Below are 17,258 nucleotides of genomic sequence, written 5' to 3'. Positions count from 1 at the left end.
AGATGTAAATACTGTTGTGATAATATTGTGCTTTTATATATCTCAAGACTGAGCGGGGGGGTGTATGTTGACTCCCTGCTCCAGATTATTTGGATTGTTCTGACATGAAGCAGAAATGCAAATTCAGGATGACAATGAAGCTGGAAACTCTTGGTCTGGATTTCTAGTGTTATGTAAATGAAGTGTCAAAAGGGAGTAACAGTTTCTCTTGGCTCTGGCAAACAAATGCCTTCAGTGGGGTCTCTGACACATGAACATAAATGCACACAACAGTGTCTCAGGGTGTTCACTGTACATGAATCTGACCTTCAGGAACCATTTTTAGTTCATCAAAATTAGTGGTGCTGAGAAATCAGGACATCAGTGCATAATGACTGTGAAATTAGGAATGAGAATTTGCTATGCAAATGACAGGACAAATCATGTGAAAAAGTCAAGATAAACTGCATATTAAGACATTAGGTTACATAAAATTAATACTGCATCTCTTTCTTGCTTACTACTCCCCTGAAATATTTTTTGAAATCCTTTTATCTCCTGATCAGCTATTGTCTGCTGATTTTTAAAAACGTGATGCATTAAAATGTGCGAAACATGTTATTACCTTTTATTGTAATACATGAGATGACAGCAGATCCTTTTTAACAAAGTATATCCTTTACTGCTTTTAGTTTTTTGCTGTCACCCATTTGAGCTGAAACTAAAGAAAAGTAAGGCTCTTAAATATTACTATTCAAAGTCATGTGAGTTTTCTATCTCCCCCCCCCCCCCCGATTGTAAGCCTTCCTTCCCTCTTTCTCTCTTATTTTCTGGTGGGGTTTCGAGTGAAATAGTCTTGTTGCGTTACCGGAACTGACAAAATGGTTCTCATGTAGTCTGCAAATTAAACACAAGTGCAGTGATTATTTTGAATAGCTAAATTACATTCTAGAAAGCTTGCAGAATTCAAAGCATTGTCATTAGGTATCCGCTTGAATACAATTTGTGTAACCTTGGCCAAGACAGCCTGTCATTTTAATGTCAGTGTTTTATCTGAACAAGACATCATCCTTTCAGATACAGTGTACAGGTTCCCTTGCAAAGATGCCCGTGCAGAAACGTGTTAACAGTTGCAAATATGAAATGCTATCAAGTTCATCACTGTAGCTGTTTGTCACTGAAATGTCATGGAAAGCGGCTTTTAATGGTATCTCACATAATACGAAAGAATTGAAGCCATCTGTATGCTAGGTGAATCTGGAATGGCAGCGACATCGTCGCAGGGACTCCGCTGCTAAAATTGCTTAGGAGCAAGGTGCGGGTTTTCGATACCGCCGCGGTTGTGTGTTCATTTGTTTCAAATCATTAAGTTCAGACTCCCAAATGATTGCTTTGGAAGGGCTTTACTTATTAATTAACATAAAATTTGTTAGAATTGATGGTTGCCTCTAAAGGCGCACAAATTGATGGTTCAATTTTCTCTGAAATTGTTTCTTATTGCAAAATCTGTGTTTGAAGGGGGGGAGGGAGGGAGAAATGAAACATGTTCGGAAAGGTTCACGTATGAGTCCTTTTTAACTAAACGAGATGGACCACTTTTAAAGTCCAGCCAAAGGTGAAGAAGGCACCGCAAGACAAAAGGGGGAGACGGTTGAGTATCTCTGAAATGAAACCGCCTGAATTGTCTTGAATGTGCAAAGGGGAAAGGGATGTTAGTAAGTGTGTTTGAAGAAAGCTGTACTCGAGGGCTTGCTATTTACACTCTGTTGATGTTTTAGGTTCCAGTGTCAGTGGCTATGATGACACCTCAAGTTATCACTCCCCAGCAAATGCAGCAGATCCTCCAGCAGCAAGTCCTAACTCCGCAGCAACTTCAGGTCCTGCTCCAGCAACAGCAGGCACTCATGCTTCAGCAGGTAACTCGTTACTTCCGCGGCTTAGTAGCTATAGGAGGACTGCCAATTCAGACACGATGCTTTTCTTCCAGAGAATGCCAGATCACCAGACATTCTCCTCTACTGAGGGGCAGGGGGAATGCTGCATCCATACTTGCCTCCTTGCTAGTTGCACCCCTCTTCATTCTTCATCATGCTGAGTAATAGGTGACTCCTCAGGTGCAGCTTGGCAAATTGCTCTCTTTTGCGTTCTAAACGAACACATTGCGGGGAGACCCCAGATTCCTGTCTTCCAAGGCCTTTCTGCCAGGGGGAATGGGATGCCTTTAAAATAGCTAGAAGATCTTGTGAAGAGTTAGAAAAAGAGAGCAGATTTGCAGTCCATTTGAAAAACTAAGAGTTGCTTTGTCCAGCATCTACCAGGAAGGATTGTTCTGCTGTAACTAGCTGGAATAAACAAGAGAGCAGAACTGTATTTTTTTCCCTGTCTTGCGGAACATCTGAGGAAGCACTGTAACGGGGGGGAAAAAAAACCTAGCAAGACTTGTGCTGCGTTTATTATTACTATTTATTACATCTATATCCCATAGAAGACGAGGCAACATACATGAGGTGCCTAGGCAGTCCCATCTCAGGCTTGCTTAACTTCAGCAAGGTTACTGCATCCTGTGGCTTTAGACCATGCCCTAGTGCTTCCCTGGGTTAATTTTTCTATGCCTTCCATGACGTTGCCATCTGCTCACTTTTACTCTCTAAGCAAGCCACCCTTTCATAGAGTCATCTAACTTTTTTAGGGCATGACTTCTAGTCTCAACTTGCAAGGGCTTGCAGGTACCTGGGGGGCAAACAAAGCTGTTATTTCTTGGTATAGCATCCAAGAAGCCAAAGAATAAACTGGGCACAATCCCTCAGAGTTCAGTAGGACCATGTGTTAGATTGTAGTAGTAGTTGCTTTTTTTAACCTGTGAAGTATTTTGTGGGTTGCTATCTGCCTTTGCCAGGTATGCTGTGAATTATTCTCAAAGCCATTTTTTTGGTGTGGTTTTCATATCCTGATGAGTTGTAGGGGGTTAATGCATTAATGGTGCAGCAATTCCAAAGTCCGTCGCAAACTGACAGGGAGTACTGTGCTTCTCACTTGTTTGCTCGTTCATTAAATGGAATCCTCGAACCCGCTAGCTGTCTGGGGAGACTGGGAAGATGGGTGGGGGTAGGGAACTCAACGCCTGTAACAAACAACACTTAGTATAGTACAATGCTATGATGATTTAGAACGCATGTGTATGTTTCAAATAGAGATTCACCAGGCTCTCCAGCAAGGGCATTTTAGCTTTGTTGTTCCAATCAAAGGTCATTCCTTGCCTTATTTTAATTAGTTTGTGTAGAAAATGGTATGTTTTTCATCAGTTCATTTTTTAGATTACTTTTCAAACGATAATGCCAAGAATAGTCAGTGTGCACTGAATTTATTGTCGAGTTTCAAACTAAAGGTCAGACCATTTCAGATAAAAGGATGCTATTTTTCAAATCACAGTTTGTGTATCACACCAAAAAGGGGACCCTGAACAGGAGATCACACTTTGTTTTGCCTAAGTCCCTCTCACTTTTTTTCTCTTCTTTGTAGCAGCAGCTTCAAGAATTCTATAAGAAACAACAGGAGCAGTTGCAGCTTCAACTTTTACAGCAACAACATGCGGGAAAACAACCTAAAGAGGTATGGGTAAGCCCCTCCCCTCTCCATTAAGTTTAAACCCACAGGTCCTGAAGGAAAATATAGTGGTTGCAAAACTGTCATTCATCTTACAAACGGTTGAATGACTGAGTTAAATGTATCAGGTCCTGGCTTTTAGATTTAGACATCAGAACTGTTTTTCTCTTTATTTTTTCCCTCCTATAACATGTTATGACACTGAACCATATCTATGTCATTATGTGAAATAAGGCTTGTGACACTTGAAATATTTTACTTGACCCATAGTGCTGTCCAAGAACTTTGTGCTTTTTCAAAAAAAAGTAGCATAATGTTGAACACATGAAGCTGCCTTATACTGAATCAGACTCTTGGTCCATCAAAGTCAGTATTGTCTGCTCAGACCAGCAGCAGCTCTCCATGGTCTCAGGCAGAGATCTTTCACATCACCTACTTGCCTAGTCCCTTTAACTGGAGATGCTGGGGATTGAACCTGGGTCCTTCTGCATGCCAAGCAGAAGCTCTACCACTGCGCCACAGCCCCTCCCATGTTAAATGTGGATTAGTTATTTAGCATAGTCTTGAGGTTGTACACACATCTTTGTTCCAATCAACTTTCATGTTGGGATACAGGATGCACATACTGGCACTGTGCATTTCTCCAACCCAATCCTGCAGCAGATTCTACGCACTTGTCTTATTTTTCAGAAGGGGTTGGTCATAGTGGCTGGACTCAGTCCTTTTTCTCTTCCCTGTCAAATGGGTGGATTGATGGCTTGTCACCTGGCTATATGCAAAAGGGCCAGACAAGACAAGGCAGGTTCACCCCAGAAATACATCTCCATTTTAAAGAGTGAGCTGCTATCCAGGAACACATTTAAACTGTACTGTGGGGGCCCAATTCTAGTCAGCACTGATGTGGGGGGAGAAGGGATCCTGCCTTCTTCCCCGTGCTGTTTTTCCAAGCCAAAACTGTGTTGGCGGTGTAATTACCCCCCCCCCCCAACTTGTGTCAGAAAAACAGCACAGAGAGCAAGGCGGGATCCCTCCTCCCTCCACACCACTATGGTCACAATCAGAATCAGGGGGCCTCAGGGCAGTTTAAAGGCGTTTTCGACTGGAAGCTCTGAAAAATAGCTGTTCGAACCCAGGTATGCCTGCCATGTGGATCAGGGCCATTGGGTGCAATTAAGAGCAAGATATATATATATGCCGAAGGGTATTTTTACACGAGACATTTTTCTTAGGTGGTAATTATCTCAGAATAGTTTTGGGGATTTCAAATTAGCCAGGAGTGGTAGTGCCAATGTATTGCACTTACCTTTCCCTCACTTGCTTACACTGCCTGAATTTAGACTTCAGTACCCGAGAAAGCATGTGCCATCTCCCCATAGAGAAAGAGGTCAGGGCTTGGCTTTGGACACTTTGATGATGCATGGGGGAAGGAAATGCCTTTAATTTGTGTTTGCTTATTCCTTTTACCTCCCACAAAAAAAGGAAAATTTGTTTAGACTGTCCAGTGAAATGTCAGATGTGAAGCAGCCATAAAATCCACATAAATAATAGGTTAAGATGGATGAATCTCTGAAGTCGCATTAACTCAGAAAAATTTAAGCACTGCTCACTTTCTCTGCATTGATGGTTACCTCTAGAGCGGTGGCTTCAAACTGTGTTCCAGGGAATCTTCCCTTTCTCTGGAAGCTTATCTGGGGCTTCTCAGAGTCAGAAATGGGTGAACAAGGATTCCAGGCAGACAGTTTGCAAGCGATTACTGATCATCCCCTGGAATGTATTCCCATGTTCTAGGATCTATTTGCACCATGCAAGGCCGTAGAGACAAGGTACCTCCACTGAAGAACCTTTGCTTCTTTCCCCTCAACTCTTTCAGTGGAGGCACAGGGCCAACGAAATTTTACGACATCCACAGGTCTGACACATGGATGCAGTTGCCTTTTTAGAGCTGAACTTGAGCCATGTAAAAATGCTGTGAGGGTCTGATCCTTGTTCCCCCCACCCCAGGTGCCTTTTCAAGTGCCGAAATGGTGCTTGAAAAGGGGCCAGGGCAGGGGACAAAATTGCCTGGTCCCACCACACCGTGGGCTTGATCAGGATCAGGCCCTTGAGACATTTTTAAATACCCCAAGTTCAGCTCTGAAATGGCAGCAGCATCCACAGGTTGGAACTGTGGATTCTGCAGCATCTGCTTTGGCCAAGAGAGAGCCGGGTTGGAAAAGCCAGCGTGGTGTAGTGGTGAAGAGTGGTGGACTCTGATTTGGAGAACCAGGTTTGATTCCCCACTCCTCCACATGAGTGGCGGAGGCTAATCTGGTGAACTGATTTGTTTCCCTCTCCTACACACGAAGCCATCTGGATGACCTTGGGCTAGTCACACTGTCATTCCCACCTACCTCACAAGGTGTCTGTTGTGGGGAGGGGGAGGGAAGGTGATTGTAAGCCGGTTTGAGTTTCCTTTAAGTGGTAGAGAAAGTCGGCATATAAAAAAACACACAACCAAAAGAGGCTCTTTTATCTAAACAGTGAAACCCACAAAACTGTATCCAGTGTCTAAAATCCATGAATAATGTCAAAAGTTTAAGGAACATGTCCTTAATTAGCAAAATCCAAGATGGATAGTTTGGCTGAAAGTTGGTTATTTTAATTTTTTTCGTGGTGTTAATAACACTTGGAAAGCTGTGGAGGAGTTCTTCTCTTCTAAAAAAGTGTTTTTGTGCATCCTATTAATTTTGAAAACCACAGGTTTGTTCGTAGAAGGGACACGGTAAAATGTGAGAAATCCTATAGCTGTAAAGGACTTCTTTACCTGGCGTATGACTGCTGTCCATTGTTAAAAACGCTATATGGTGCCCCGCTGTTGTTGAAATGGCCCTGTGTCGATGCAGTGGTTGCGCTACATTTAAAGGTGCCAAAATTGGCCCAACTAGTGCCTTAGCCACCAACACCTCTGCCCCCCTCCCTAACCCCTCCCACTCTTTTATTATACAAACCCAAATTTAAAGTAGAGTGTGGGTTTTTATAGCTGAGTTATGAAAATTGGGGGGGTTATAATGGGAAACACTGACACAAACCTTAACTGTAGCCTGCTAACGGGCGCCACTATAATAAAAAGGGAACAGATTAAAAAATGTCTAAAATGTAAATCTAAAGGACTAACAGTAATTAAAATGGAAATGGCACAGGGAGGGAAAGGCATGTAATTGTGAGATATCACTGAGCAGAATGCTCTCAGCTTTGTTTTCCTGGCTGTTTTTCTAATTCAGTAGGGCTTACTCATCAGTGGCAGTTCAATGCGCGTTAATGACTCTGGGATGCAGGCATCACTCTGGACAAAGAAATGATTATTGTGCGGTCAAAAGAAGTTCAAAGACAAGAAGGGAATTTCAGTTTTTCCCCCTTAGAGATCCACATTCAAGAGCATATAAATTAAGCCAAATGTTAAAAACCACAGTCTGAAAGCTGACTTCAAAGTCACAACTCTCTAATTAATGAACTGCGAGCTTCAGTTTGGACAAGTCCTGGTTTGATGCACCCATAAATCAACATGACAGGTCTGTTTCACAGTCTCAGACAGTGCTTGTCATTTGAGTCGCATCAGATGTAAACACGGCAGAGGGGGGGGGAAGAGGGAATATGAAGGAGGTGCAATTGATCAACAGAACTGGTAAAAACCCACTTTTGAAGCGCATTATGCATGATCACAGGAAATGGCTATAGCCTCAAGAGGCTTTCTCCTTCTGCTGTTGCTTTTTTGAATCAGATTTCTAACAACCTTCAAAAGGGAGAATAAGAATTATGGAGCTTCTCCCCTGTGGCTGCCAGGCAATAACCCCCTGTTGTTATTTTGTGCTTCTTTCTTTTCAAAGGCGTCAAATTTTAGTTTTTTAAAGATCTTTAACTCTATATTTGAAGACAAACAATAAAGGGCTGCCACTGTCATTCTTATCAGTTACCAGGGATTGTATTTTTTTTCTTTCTGTTGCCACTTCTTATTAACCTCTTATTTGGTCTATTAGACATAGTTTTGAATGCAAGCCTGCATGCTGGGAGAACATGAAAGTTCAGATGAGCTCAGAGGGCAGATAAAGAAATTTGAAGGGGAAAGTTACACAGCAGAATGAACGATAAAAGTTAACTCTTCTAAATTGCTGTTGTCAGACAGGAGAGCGTGTCTGACACAAAGATGATGGCTCAGAAAGGGGGGGGGATACTTTTTGCCTTTTAAAAAGGCAAGAAGGGAACTTGGACAATGTGATGGCATTTCAATATCTAACACAACTGATTAACTGTGGTCCCACTTCTGATGTTGCAGTATCCAAAGTTACAATGCAAACAGACTCTTTCCTGTTTTAAGATGAGGATTATATCATGATAGACGTAAAAGATCTAGGGGAGGGCCCTTTTGCTTTTTACTGGACTGACTTTCCCCCTCCTCCCCCCAATTAACCAGATGATTTTAATAGATTCCTGCTTTGAACAATGGATTTCAGACCTCTCTTCTGAAGTTAAAGAGGGTGGCATTATCAAATTGGTATTCAGCTGGGGGTGTGCATGTGTGTGTGTGTGTGTGTATAAATACCATGCATGCAGGTTTGCATGCGCTCAATCTGATCACCATATGCTGTTTTGTTACGTAGACTGGTGATGGTTTTAACCAGGTGTGAGCTTATCATTCAGATAGTTGGCAGGCCTGTATTAATTCGCTAACCCTCTCATTGTTAGTAGTTCACAGAGTTGTCCCATAATCTTAAAACAGAACAAAAGCAAGCAAGATAGCTTTGAGTTATAAACAGCACACCAAACATGGTATTTTTAAAAGTCTCCTTTCCCGTAAGTTAGATGAAGAGGAATTTTATAGCAGGGGAGAGGACATGTTTATAGTAATTCTTGTTGAAGCTGGATTTTGGATTTTTAACTCACAAAGTACTGTGTGTGGTTTGTGTATGTGAGTTTTTTTACCAAGAATTTGGTCTGTGAAAAACAAAGGTGAGAAACAGATATTGGAGTGAAACGATTCTAAGCAAAGGTAGATTTTTTTTTTAAGGACACTTTTTTCTTTTTACATTCAAAGTTGAGCTAAGTAGATTGTTTTGTTTAAAAGGCTGTTTGTCCTCCAGTAGTTATGACAATTAATGTTAGGCAGTAGGGAGTAACCCAAGAAAGGAAAACAGACCTTTGACAGCAGTTTTAGGGAGGGGATCAAAAATGCAAGTTTTATCAGGATATTTCAGCATTTTAACAACTGACTACTGACCTGACAACAGGACTGCACCGAGACCTTTTTTGTATGCATTCAATTGTGAGAAGTAAACAAACTGCCTTGTATCCTGTGTTTGGTAACTGGGTGGGGAGCGCAGTTTGGCAGCCTGCATTGCTTTTAAGTTCTTTCTTGGACAATGGGCTTGTATACTTTTTTATCCTGGCTTTTTAAACGGAGAAAGAGCTTTCATGAGCTTTTCCTGGAGGACAGCGGTGAAGACAACAGAGCAGGCATCAGTCAACTTATATAAATAAAGCTGGTCTTAAAAATATTAACTCGAAGTAAAGTGGGAAGCCACTGCCATGTCTCAGGCGAGGAGTGTTCTCGCGCTAAATCATTCCTTTTAGAGTATGATTCCCCCCCACAAGGATTAGTATCTGAGATGCCAAACAAATGGTTAAACACTGGTTTAACTATCCTTGTGAATTATTTTAATCTTATAACTTGAGAAAAAACTAAAAACAATTGGATCATTTGGGACATGCTGGTTTAAAACAGAACTGCTCCCCCTTGCCTTTTCAGCTTATTTACATGTTTGTTTTTTCTCACTGTAGATTTTGTTTTTTCAGACAGAAAATCAATTAACTTACTCAGTAGGTGCAGTAAATAGGTCTGAAATTGGTTGCTAATATGATGTTGGTGGGAGGCTTTATTTTCCAATTCCAGAAGAATAAAACCTCTTTGGCATTATAACAACAACAAAAAGAATGCTGACCATTTGGGCTATTCTTTTTCACGCGCAGGCTCTGCATTATGTTTTGCTGCAATGTAAAGCAAATAAGGATTCTGCAACTTTGAAAGCTGAATTCTGCAAGTTAAATTCAACCCAAGTAAATTCTGATGATCAAATACTCTTTAAGTAATAGATTAAATGAACATGATTAGAAGTTGTAACTGCTGACAGGAAGCACACTAATGGAAAAGTTATATTAGTAATACTGTCGGACATCCAACTATGTAGGGAGCCCTTACCAGATTGATGAAGACCCCAACTTTTTGCCACATGTGTGCAGCAGGCAGATAAGATACCATGTTAAATTGTGGAACTCCCTGCCCCAGGAAGTGGTGATGGCTGTCAACTTGGAAGGCTTTAAGAGGGGAGTGGACATGTTCATGGAGGATAGGGCTATCCATGGCTACTAGTAAAAACTGATACTAGTCATGATGCATACCTATTCTCGCCAGGATCAGAGGAGCATGCCTATTATATTAGGTGCTGTGGAACACAGGCAGGATAATCCTGCTGCAATCATCTTGTTTGTGGGCTTCCTAGAGGCACCTGGTTGGCCACTGTGTGGACAGACTGCTGGACTTGATGGGCCTTTCTTATGTTCATATGTTCTTAATGTTCATATTTGTAATGATCCTGATGAACGTGGTATGAAAACCCTCATAAACTGGCTGTCACTATTGGTTTGATGAGCATTCTGAAGAGTAGCAGAAATGTCTTGAACAAGTTTTTCCAGTGTCCTGGGGAAGAAAAAAACAAACAACCTTGTAATTCAGTGAATGTGTTTTCAAGCCACTTCTGCCATACTGTAGAATGTCTGTCTTCACTTCCTCTTGGCCTAGATCAAATAAAAGCAAACAAAAAACTGGGATCTTCATGGTAGCATTGGGCAGGGCTGTGGAGGGAGAGAGAAGTGTGAGCATATGAAATAATGATTTTTCTCTCCTCTCCCTGCCCCACGTATTAGCGTAGGAAGCATTGTTGTGCTCGGACAGGGTAGCAGGTTTACCTTTACCACCACCCCATTTCCACCAACACCAAACTTCCTTCAATGAAAGCTGGCAAACAAAAATCGCCAGCTGTTACTGTGAAAGACATTCCTTGTAGGGCCCAATACTATTAGATGCGTGCCACTTCCCTTTAGCCTAGTTTAGGAAATTATTAATGTCACAGGGCAAATGCAGGCTTTGTGGTGTTTCAGGTGACTGGTTATTGCACTCCACTTGTGACCTGGTTCTCAATTCAGATCTCCCCCCCCCCCCGCCAATGGAAATATGTCATGTACACAGGCAATCCCCTTTCCACCTATTTTTTGGGGGGTGTTATTTTGGGGGGATGTTAAAGGAACAGAACGGCATTCTTCAGGAATGCCCATTTGTTTTGTCACTGTGTGTAGAGGAGACATTCCTTGTAGGGTGTACCCAGTATAAGGATGATAAAAATCTCGAACTGCTCTCTTGAGAGGCAGGAGAACCATTGCTTCTCTTGTGTACTTATTTTTCATTCAAACTGCAAGGCACTATTTCAGATTTTTTTTTCTACCTTAGATGAGTGGAAATATATTTATTTCTTATACCTAGCTTATATTTGGGGGAGGACCTGTTTATAAAAATCAAAATGCAGTACGTTCCCCCCCCTTTCTCACCCTGTCCCCCTCCTCCTTTCCTCTCCAAAGGCTGATGTCATAGTAGGTCCTACATTTCTGTCGGCCAAGGGTTAATTTGCTTTCTGCAAATGTTAGCTACAAAAGCATTCCAGTCCTCCACCTTCATGTGATTCCTAACAGATTAGGGATATTAGATAATTTCCTTCTATTTATTTTACTACTGCGCTGTATTATCTTTCTATCATTCAGATAATTACTAAGGAAATCTACATTAACTTTTTTTTTGGCTAGCTTAAGGGATTGCTAAACACAGGCATGATGTATTGATGTTCTGCACAACCAAAGTTTTCCTCCTGTCATCTTACAAAAAAATAAAGAGATATTTATCAAAACTGCAAAAGCTTTTTTGTGGCTTTTAAAGAACAAAGCAAATAAAAGACACGATGAGCAGAACCTTAGAGGCTTCCTTAAGTGAGACCAAATTAAGAACTCTGAAGCCTCGAGTACTGTACATATTAAGCACTCGCATTCAAGTAAGATGTTGTTTGCTAAATTATGAATGTGTGTAATTAAAATCTAGTGGCTGTTTCTATGAAAGATTTACAATGTTATTTCATCGTTTGTCATGGCTAATTAACAATATTAGATGAAGTTTTTCTTCTTCAAAGGTCTGACTTTTTTCTCATTTATTTATGTCAGAAGTGATAAACAGAGTAGTTAAAAGCTTCTCGGGGTACAGCAGTGAGAAAAGCAACATGTTCTTTTACACCTCGAAGGTTCAAGGTTCAAGTCCCAATGGAATAAGGCAACTTAGTCTTCTACTAAGGGCAGATAATCAATTCCCCCCACCCCAAGTACTGAGGTGGTAAAAAAGAAGAAGTGGAATAATACAGCAGAAAGAACACTGAGTTGATTGATCGCACGACAGAGTGATACTATGAAAATGCAATAAATTAACCAATTGGAGCCTCAGTAGTTGAGACTAATAAATAAATAAGAGCATAGCATGGGATTATTTTTCATTCCAGTTAAGTGTGTATGATATAATGGGTAGGATCCAGCCTTGTTTTCAGCTAGCAAACAAAGGAACAGCAGGTCCCCTTTAACCACCCTGTCGGGTGGGTTAGACTGAGAATGTGTGACTGACTCAAGGTCATTGAGTGAGCTTCTATGGCAGAAGATGGATTAGAACCTGGATCTCTCAAATCCTACACTGTAACCACTATACCATGCTGGTTTAGGATCTCATAGGAACATGTGTTTGATATGACTAGTGTCCTGTTTAAATTGAGCCTTGTTCATCAGGATAAAAGAAAATCCGTATGGATTTTGCAGGAAAGATCCAGAAGCTAGAGTGGGAAAAGGCATCCTACTCCTACAGCTTGTTCAAGAACCAAAGCTATATAATGATATACCTACTGCGATTTTGAAACGGTGACACCCACATCCTATCACATGCTACTTTTCAAACTCTCCTCCATTTCAAAATGCAGTTGTTACACAGCCTGGGGGACTGCCATTTCAGTAAAGGAAAGCCAAAGCACACTTGGGTGCTGGAATTCATGGTTTTATTTTTGGTTGAGCCCCTTTCCTGCAAGCTCCATTTCATCGCAGTAGGGTACTTTCCATCTGATTATACCTCCATGTAGAACCCCAACTCTCCATGCAGAATGGTACACCAGCATTGTTTATTTATTCCATTTATACCCCGCCCTCCCCAGCAGCACCGGGCTCAGGACGGCTTCCAACAATTAATACAATAAACACAGAACACAAAAATGAACAGTATTTAAAACATTACAGTAAAAGCTTAAAACAAACCCCCTCATTAATAGAGATGGCGCCCGCTCTCAATGAGTGGCTCCTATGGATTGTCCTTGCCAAGGAGTTTTGCCAGATGTTAGTCAGAAGGGCCATTCACCTCCAAGGCCCACCGGCTGAAGCTTGAGGAGACACCGAGAGCCAGGGGTTGGAAGGGGAATGTGGAAATGGAAGATAAAAATAGGGAGGGTAGGAAAAGGGAAGGGGACGAGAGGACAGGAAAAGGACAAATGGGCAGGGAGGCCAGCCAATCCATATACCCGTTATCACTGTAGAGCAAGGATTAGGGAAACATAATCATCAAAGAGTAGTATGTTAGAATAAATCTCAAGCCAGTGGCAATGACTAATCTGTACATATTAGTTTGTGCCGTCCATATAAAGAGCATGCCGTCAATATAAAGAGCACTTAATTGAGTTTCGCAAATTCTAAACTGCAGTTGCTGGAAGTATTCTGTCTGTTTTGTAGTTTGGAATTAGTGTCCTAACACGTTGGCATCTTGAGCAGACCTTGATATGCAGAATTATAACATCTATTCCTGGAGAGATTCTCCTGGATCTCTCAGCATCTGTAAGATCTATGGTATTCTTCTGGACCAGCAGTCTACCTTTTGTAGTCACTTTGAGTCTTCTTAAGGGGAAAGTAATATTGAAGGATAGTTGTTCTTCACTAGAATTATTCTATAGTTTTCCTCAGGGAACAGTCTTGCCCCCTGCCTTCTCCTTATTAATATCCACTGAAAGATATTTTCTGGGTGCATGAAGTATGGTGTCAATATGCTGATGGCATCCCTCTCTGTTTCTTTTCATCAAGATTCCATGGAACAGTCGCATCCTTGAATAAGTACAAAGAAACTTCTGAAGGCTTAGACAGTGTGGGGGTTACCGCAGTATGTATTCCCAGCAATGTATTAAGAGTTTGAAAACATTATAAAAAACATCGCTTTAAAAGGGTTTTTGGATGCCACGGCTAAAATATGGTTGGAAGACATCTTCACAGCTAAAGGGGCCAAAGTGCGAACAGTATTTTTTATAACAGTTTCAAACTCCTAATACATCGGTGGGAATACATAGAAAGTGCAAGCAGTATTTTTTATAACATTTTCAAACTCTTAATACATCGCTGGGAATACATAATGCGGTAACCCCTGTCTTCGGTCTGAAATGCCTTTTTTCAGTTTTAGCTGATCTGCCAGTTGCACTGTTGAAACAGTGGAGCCTTAGCCATTGTCATGCATACCTTGGTAACATCCCCAATAAACTACTATAATGTATACAGCGTGGGTCTGCCTTTGAAAACTGTTCCGAAACTCTAGTTTATTCAAAATGCTGATAATTGCCTATTGACGTGTACAAGTAGATTCTACCAGATCTTCATGTTTTTGGGCACCATTCAAGATTTCTGACGTCTAAAGTAGCTCAGGGAGTACACTCTGTGTGAACTAGCCTTCTGATCTGCCTCTGAGATCTTTCTAAATGGTGCATTAGCATCCACTAGGAGCAAGGCCTTCTTTTTAGTCTGTAGCCTGCCAAGACTCCTGAAATCATACCCCTGGGCTTCTGCTGGTACCCAGAAAATGTGTGCAGGTGAAGTAGGGGTGTGCTATGGGGAAGGGTGAATTGTCAAATATTACCCTGTCCCTGAGTGCATGCAGCTTGCTTGTACTTGTTTAGACCATTGGTCTACCGAGGCCTGTACCATCTCCTCTGATTGACGGGGCTCTCTAGGGCCTCAGGTAGAGGTTTTTGACATCACTTGCTATCTGAGCTTTTTAAACTGGAAGTGCTGGGGATTGAACCTGGAATATTCTGCATTCAAAGCAGAGGCTCTGTTAGTAAGCCACAGTAGAAGTGCTTTCGTCTAGTGGCAAATATGGGCTCCAGGCCATAATCCCTTTAAACTAAATGTATGATCTTCTTATGATATTTACCCAAAGCTGCTTTAAAAAGAAAGAAAGCTGTGTGGGAAATGTCTGTCAATCACCATACAGTGCAGTAATCCATGAGTTTATATTCTGGCTTGATACTTGAGACCATTGAGTAGCAAGACACTAGGGCACTTTCACACATGCCAAATAATGCACTTTCAGTACTCTTTAATGATAGTTTGCAAGTGGATTTTGCCAGTTCACACAGTAAAATCCAGCTTCAAAGTGGATTGAAAGTGCATTATTGAGCATGTGTGAAATTGCCCACTAATCCATCATGGTGACTTTTTATTCCAGCTATGCCCAGCCACTCCAGTCAGGTCTCTCTTCTGGTTGAGATTGTATAGTTTTGTGAGACAGGGCAATTGCATGACTAAGGTGGGAAGGGGCAAACTAAAGAAGAAAAGAAGCTGGGGGGGGGGAAGCACCTTCTAGAGTTATTTCTAGAGAGCCAGCGTGGTGTAGTGGTTAAGAGCAGTGGACTCTAATATAGAGAACCGAGTTTGATTCCCCACTCCTCCACATGTGGCAGACTCTAATCTGGAGAACCGGGTTGGTTGCCCCACTCCTCCACATGAAGCCTACTGGGTGACCTTGGGCTAGTCTCTCAGAATTCTCTCAGAATTATCTTAGCCTCACCTACCTCACAAGGTATCTGTTGTGGGGAGAGGAAGGGAAGGAGATTTTAAGCTGGTTTGATTCTCTTTAACAGGTAGAGAAAGTCGGCATATAAAAACGAAGTCTTCTTCTATTTCCAGTCTGCACCAGTCTATAAAAAAAGGCATAATGTCTTCATGTTGGGAAACAAGCTGTGTATAAAGTGATGAGCATTAAATCATCTAAGGATAAAATATTTTGTATCATTTTCTAAAATACTAAAAAAAACATAGTTAGGAAATTTTCAGTATGTTGTCTGAGGCTGTATGAAGACTGTTGAAGTTTACAGCATGCACTTCGCTTATTAAAGCAACAAATAAGTGTTACTTGTTTTTCGAACTAATGCAATGCGAATGGATATTTTCTATATATTTTAAATTGGGCCTTTTTTTTGGTTGCTTGCCTTGATTTAAATCAGACCACCCCGACACAGGATGAGTTAGTTTAACCTTGGGGATTGCCCTGCTTTTACATTTTAAATGTTTGTTTTTAATTTTGTTTTATTACGTGTGAATGCCACACACATCCTACCTGGCTTCAGAGCCAGACCTTAGCAAGCCACTGTTGCTTGCCTGAGCCCTCTACAGTCCCTATATTGCCTTCTCCTACCTCTTCAAACCATGCAGAGTCAGGCCCTAGCTGACCACTGTTCCCTGTGGCCTTCCCTTGGCCACTGCTGATTGTGGGGAGGGCTGGGGCTCAGTAGTAGAGCATCTGCTTAGTATGCTGAAGGTCCCAGGTTCAAGCCCCGGCATCTCCAGTTAAAGGGACTAGGCAAGTAGGTGATGTGAAAGACCTCTACCTGAGACCATGGAGAGCCACTGCTGGTCAGAGTAGACAATACTGACTTCGATGGACCAAGGGTTCAGTATAAGGCAGCTTCATGTGCTCCGTAGCACCTTTGGTCCCTACAGGTCTGCTGCTGGGTCATGTTGCTTTTCAAAGCCTCTTAAAGTCATGAGCCTATGACTTTTGTGGATGACTTCTTTTCCTCTGTAATTTCCCAAAGAATATTGTTTTATTTCTCCCCCCCCCGCCCAATATCAGTGAATAGTTGCCCTTCCTTTACATGCAAGAAAATAGAAGGACAGTTGAGACTCTATTAGAGTGGGGGTACCAGATTTGCTTTCCGCTACCAATTATTCTGCCCATTGAAAAGACCCGTGCCTTAGTAGTAGACCTCATAGTTTGCATGTAGAAGATCCCAAGGTGAAATCTCCAGTTCAATTGATCTTGGGATTGAGAGAGACCTCCCTCTGTCTGAAGACATGGAGAACCACTGCTGAGCTAGATATATTTTAGCTCATACAGTGAACTTATGTGAAACTTAGTATAAGGTAATTCACAGTGGGTAGCCGTGTTAGTCTGTATTCAGTAGTAGAAAAGGGCAAGAGTCCAGTAGCACCTTAAAGACTAACAAAAATATTTTCTGGTAGGGTATGAGCTTTCGTGAGCCACATTTGTGAGGAAGTGTAGTGTATTTCACACCCCGCTTAGCCATGAAGGCCATCTTGAAATAGTAACTCTCAGTTAGCCTTACCGCAAAGGCCGCTGGTGAGAATAAGATGGGGTGGGGGGATAACCATGCCCATTGCTCTGAAAAATACCCAGTTTCAGTGCAACCTAAATTTGTCATTGGGAAGGTAGTCTTGAATTGCTGCTTTTGGACAAATGCAGT

At 41.7% G+C, this 17,258-nt stretch overlaps 1 protein-coding gene across 13 annotated transcripts in view; it reads left to right on the top strand.

The window, feature by feature from the left end:
- Nucleotides 1-17,258, top strand: part of FOXP1 (forkhead box P1) — a 564,105-nt gene that overhangs the window by 411,543 nt on the left and 135,304 nt on the right. For 12 of the 13 annotated variants that reach the window (XM_056853056.1, XM_056853017.1, XM_056853024.1 and 9 more), the window contains 2 exons: nt 1,758-1,895; nt 3,499-3,588. In XM_056853056.1, the coding sequence (XP_056709034.1) occupies nt 1,758-1,895; nt 3,499-3,588 (228 nt within the window). The remainder of the gene's footprint in view (nt 1-1,757; nt 1,896-3,498; nt 3,589-17,258) is intronic. The other variant, XM_056853065.1, reaches the window with a different exon arrangement.

The sequence above is a fragment of the Euleptes europaea genome, chromosome 1 (assembly GCF_029931775.1).
Source record: "Euleptes europaea isolate rEulEur1 chromosome 1, rEulEur1.hap1, whole genome shotgun sequence".
Lineage (NCBI taxonomy): Eukaryota > Metazoa > Chordata > Lepidosauria > Squamata > Sphaerodactylidae > Euleptes > Euleptes europaea.
This window is presented reverse-complemented; position numbering and strand designations above follow the sequence as displayed.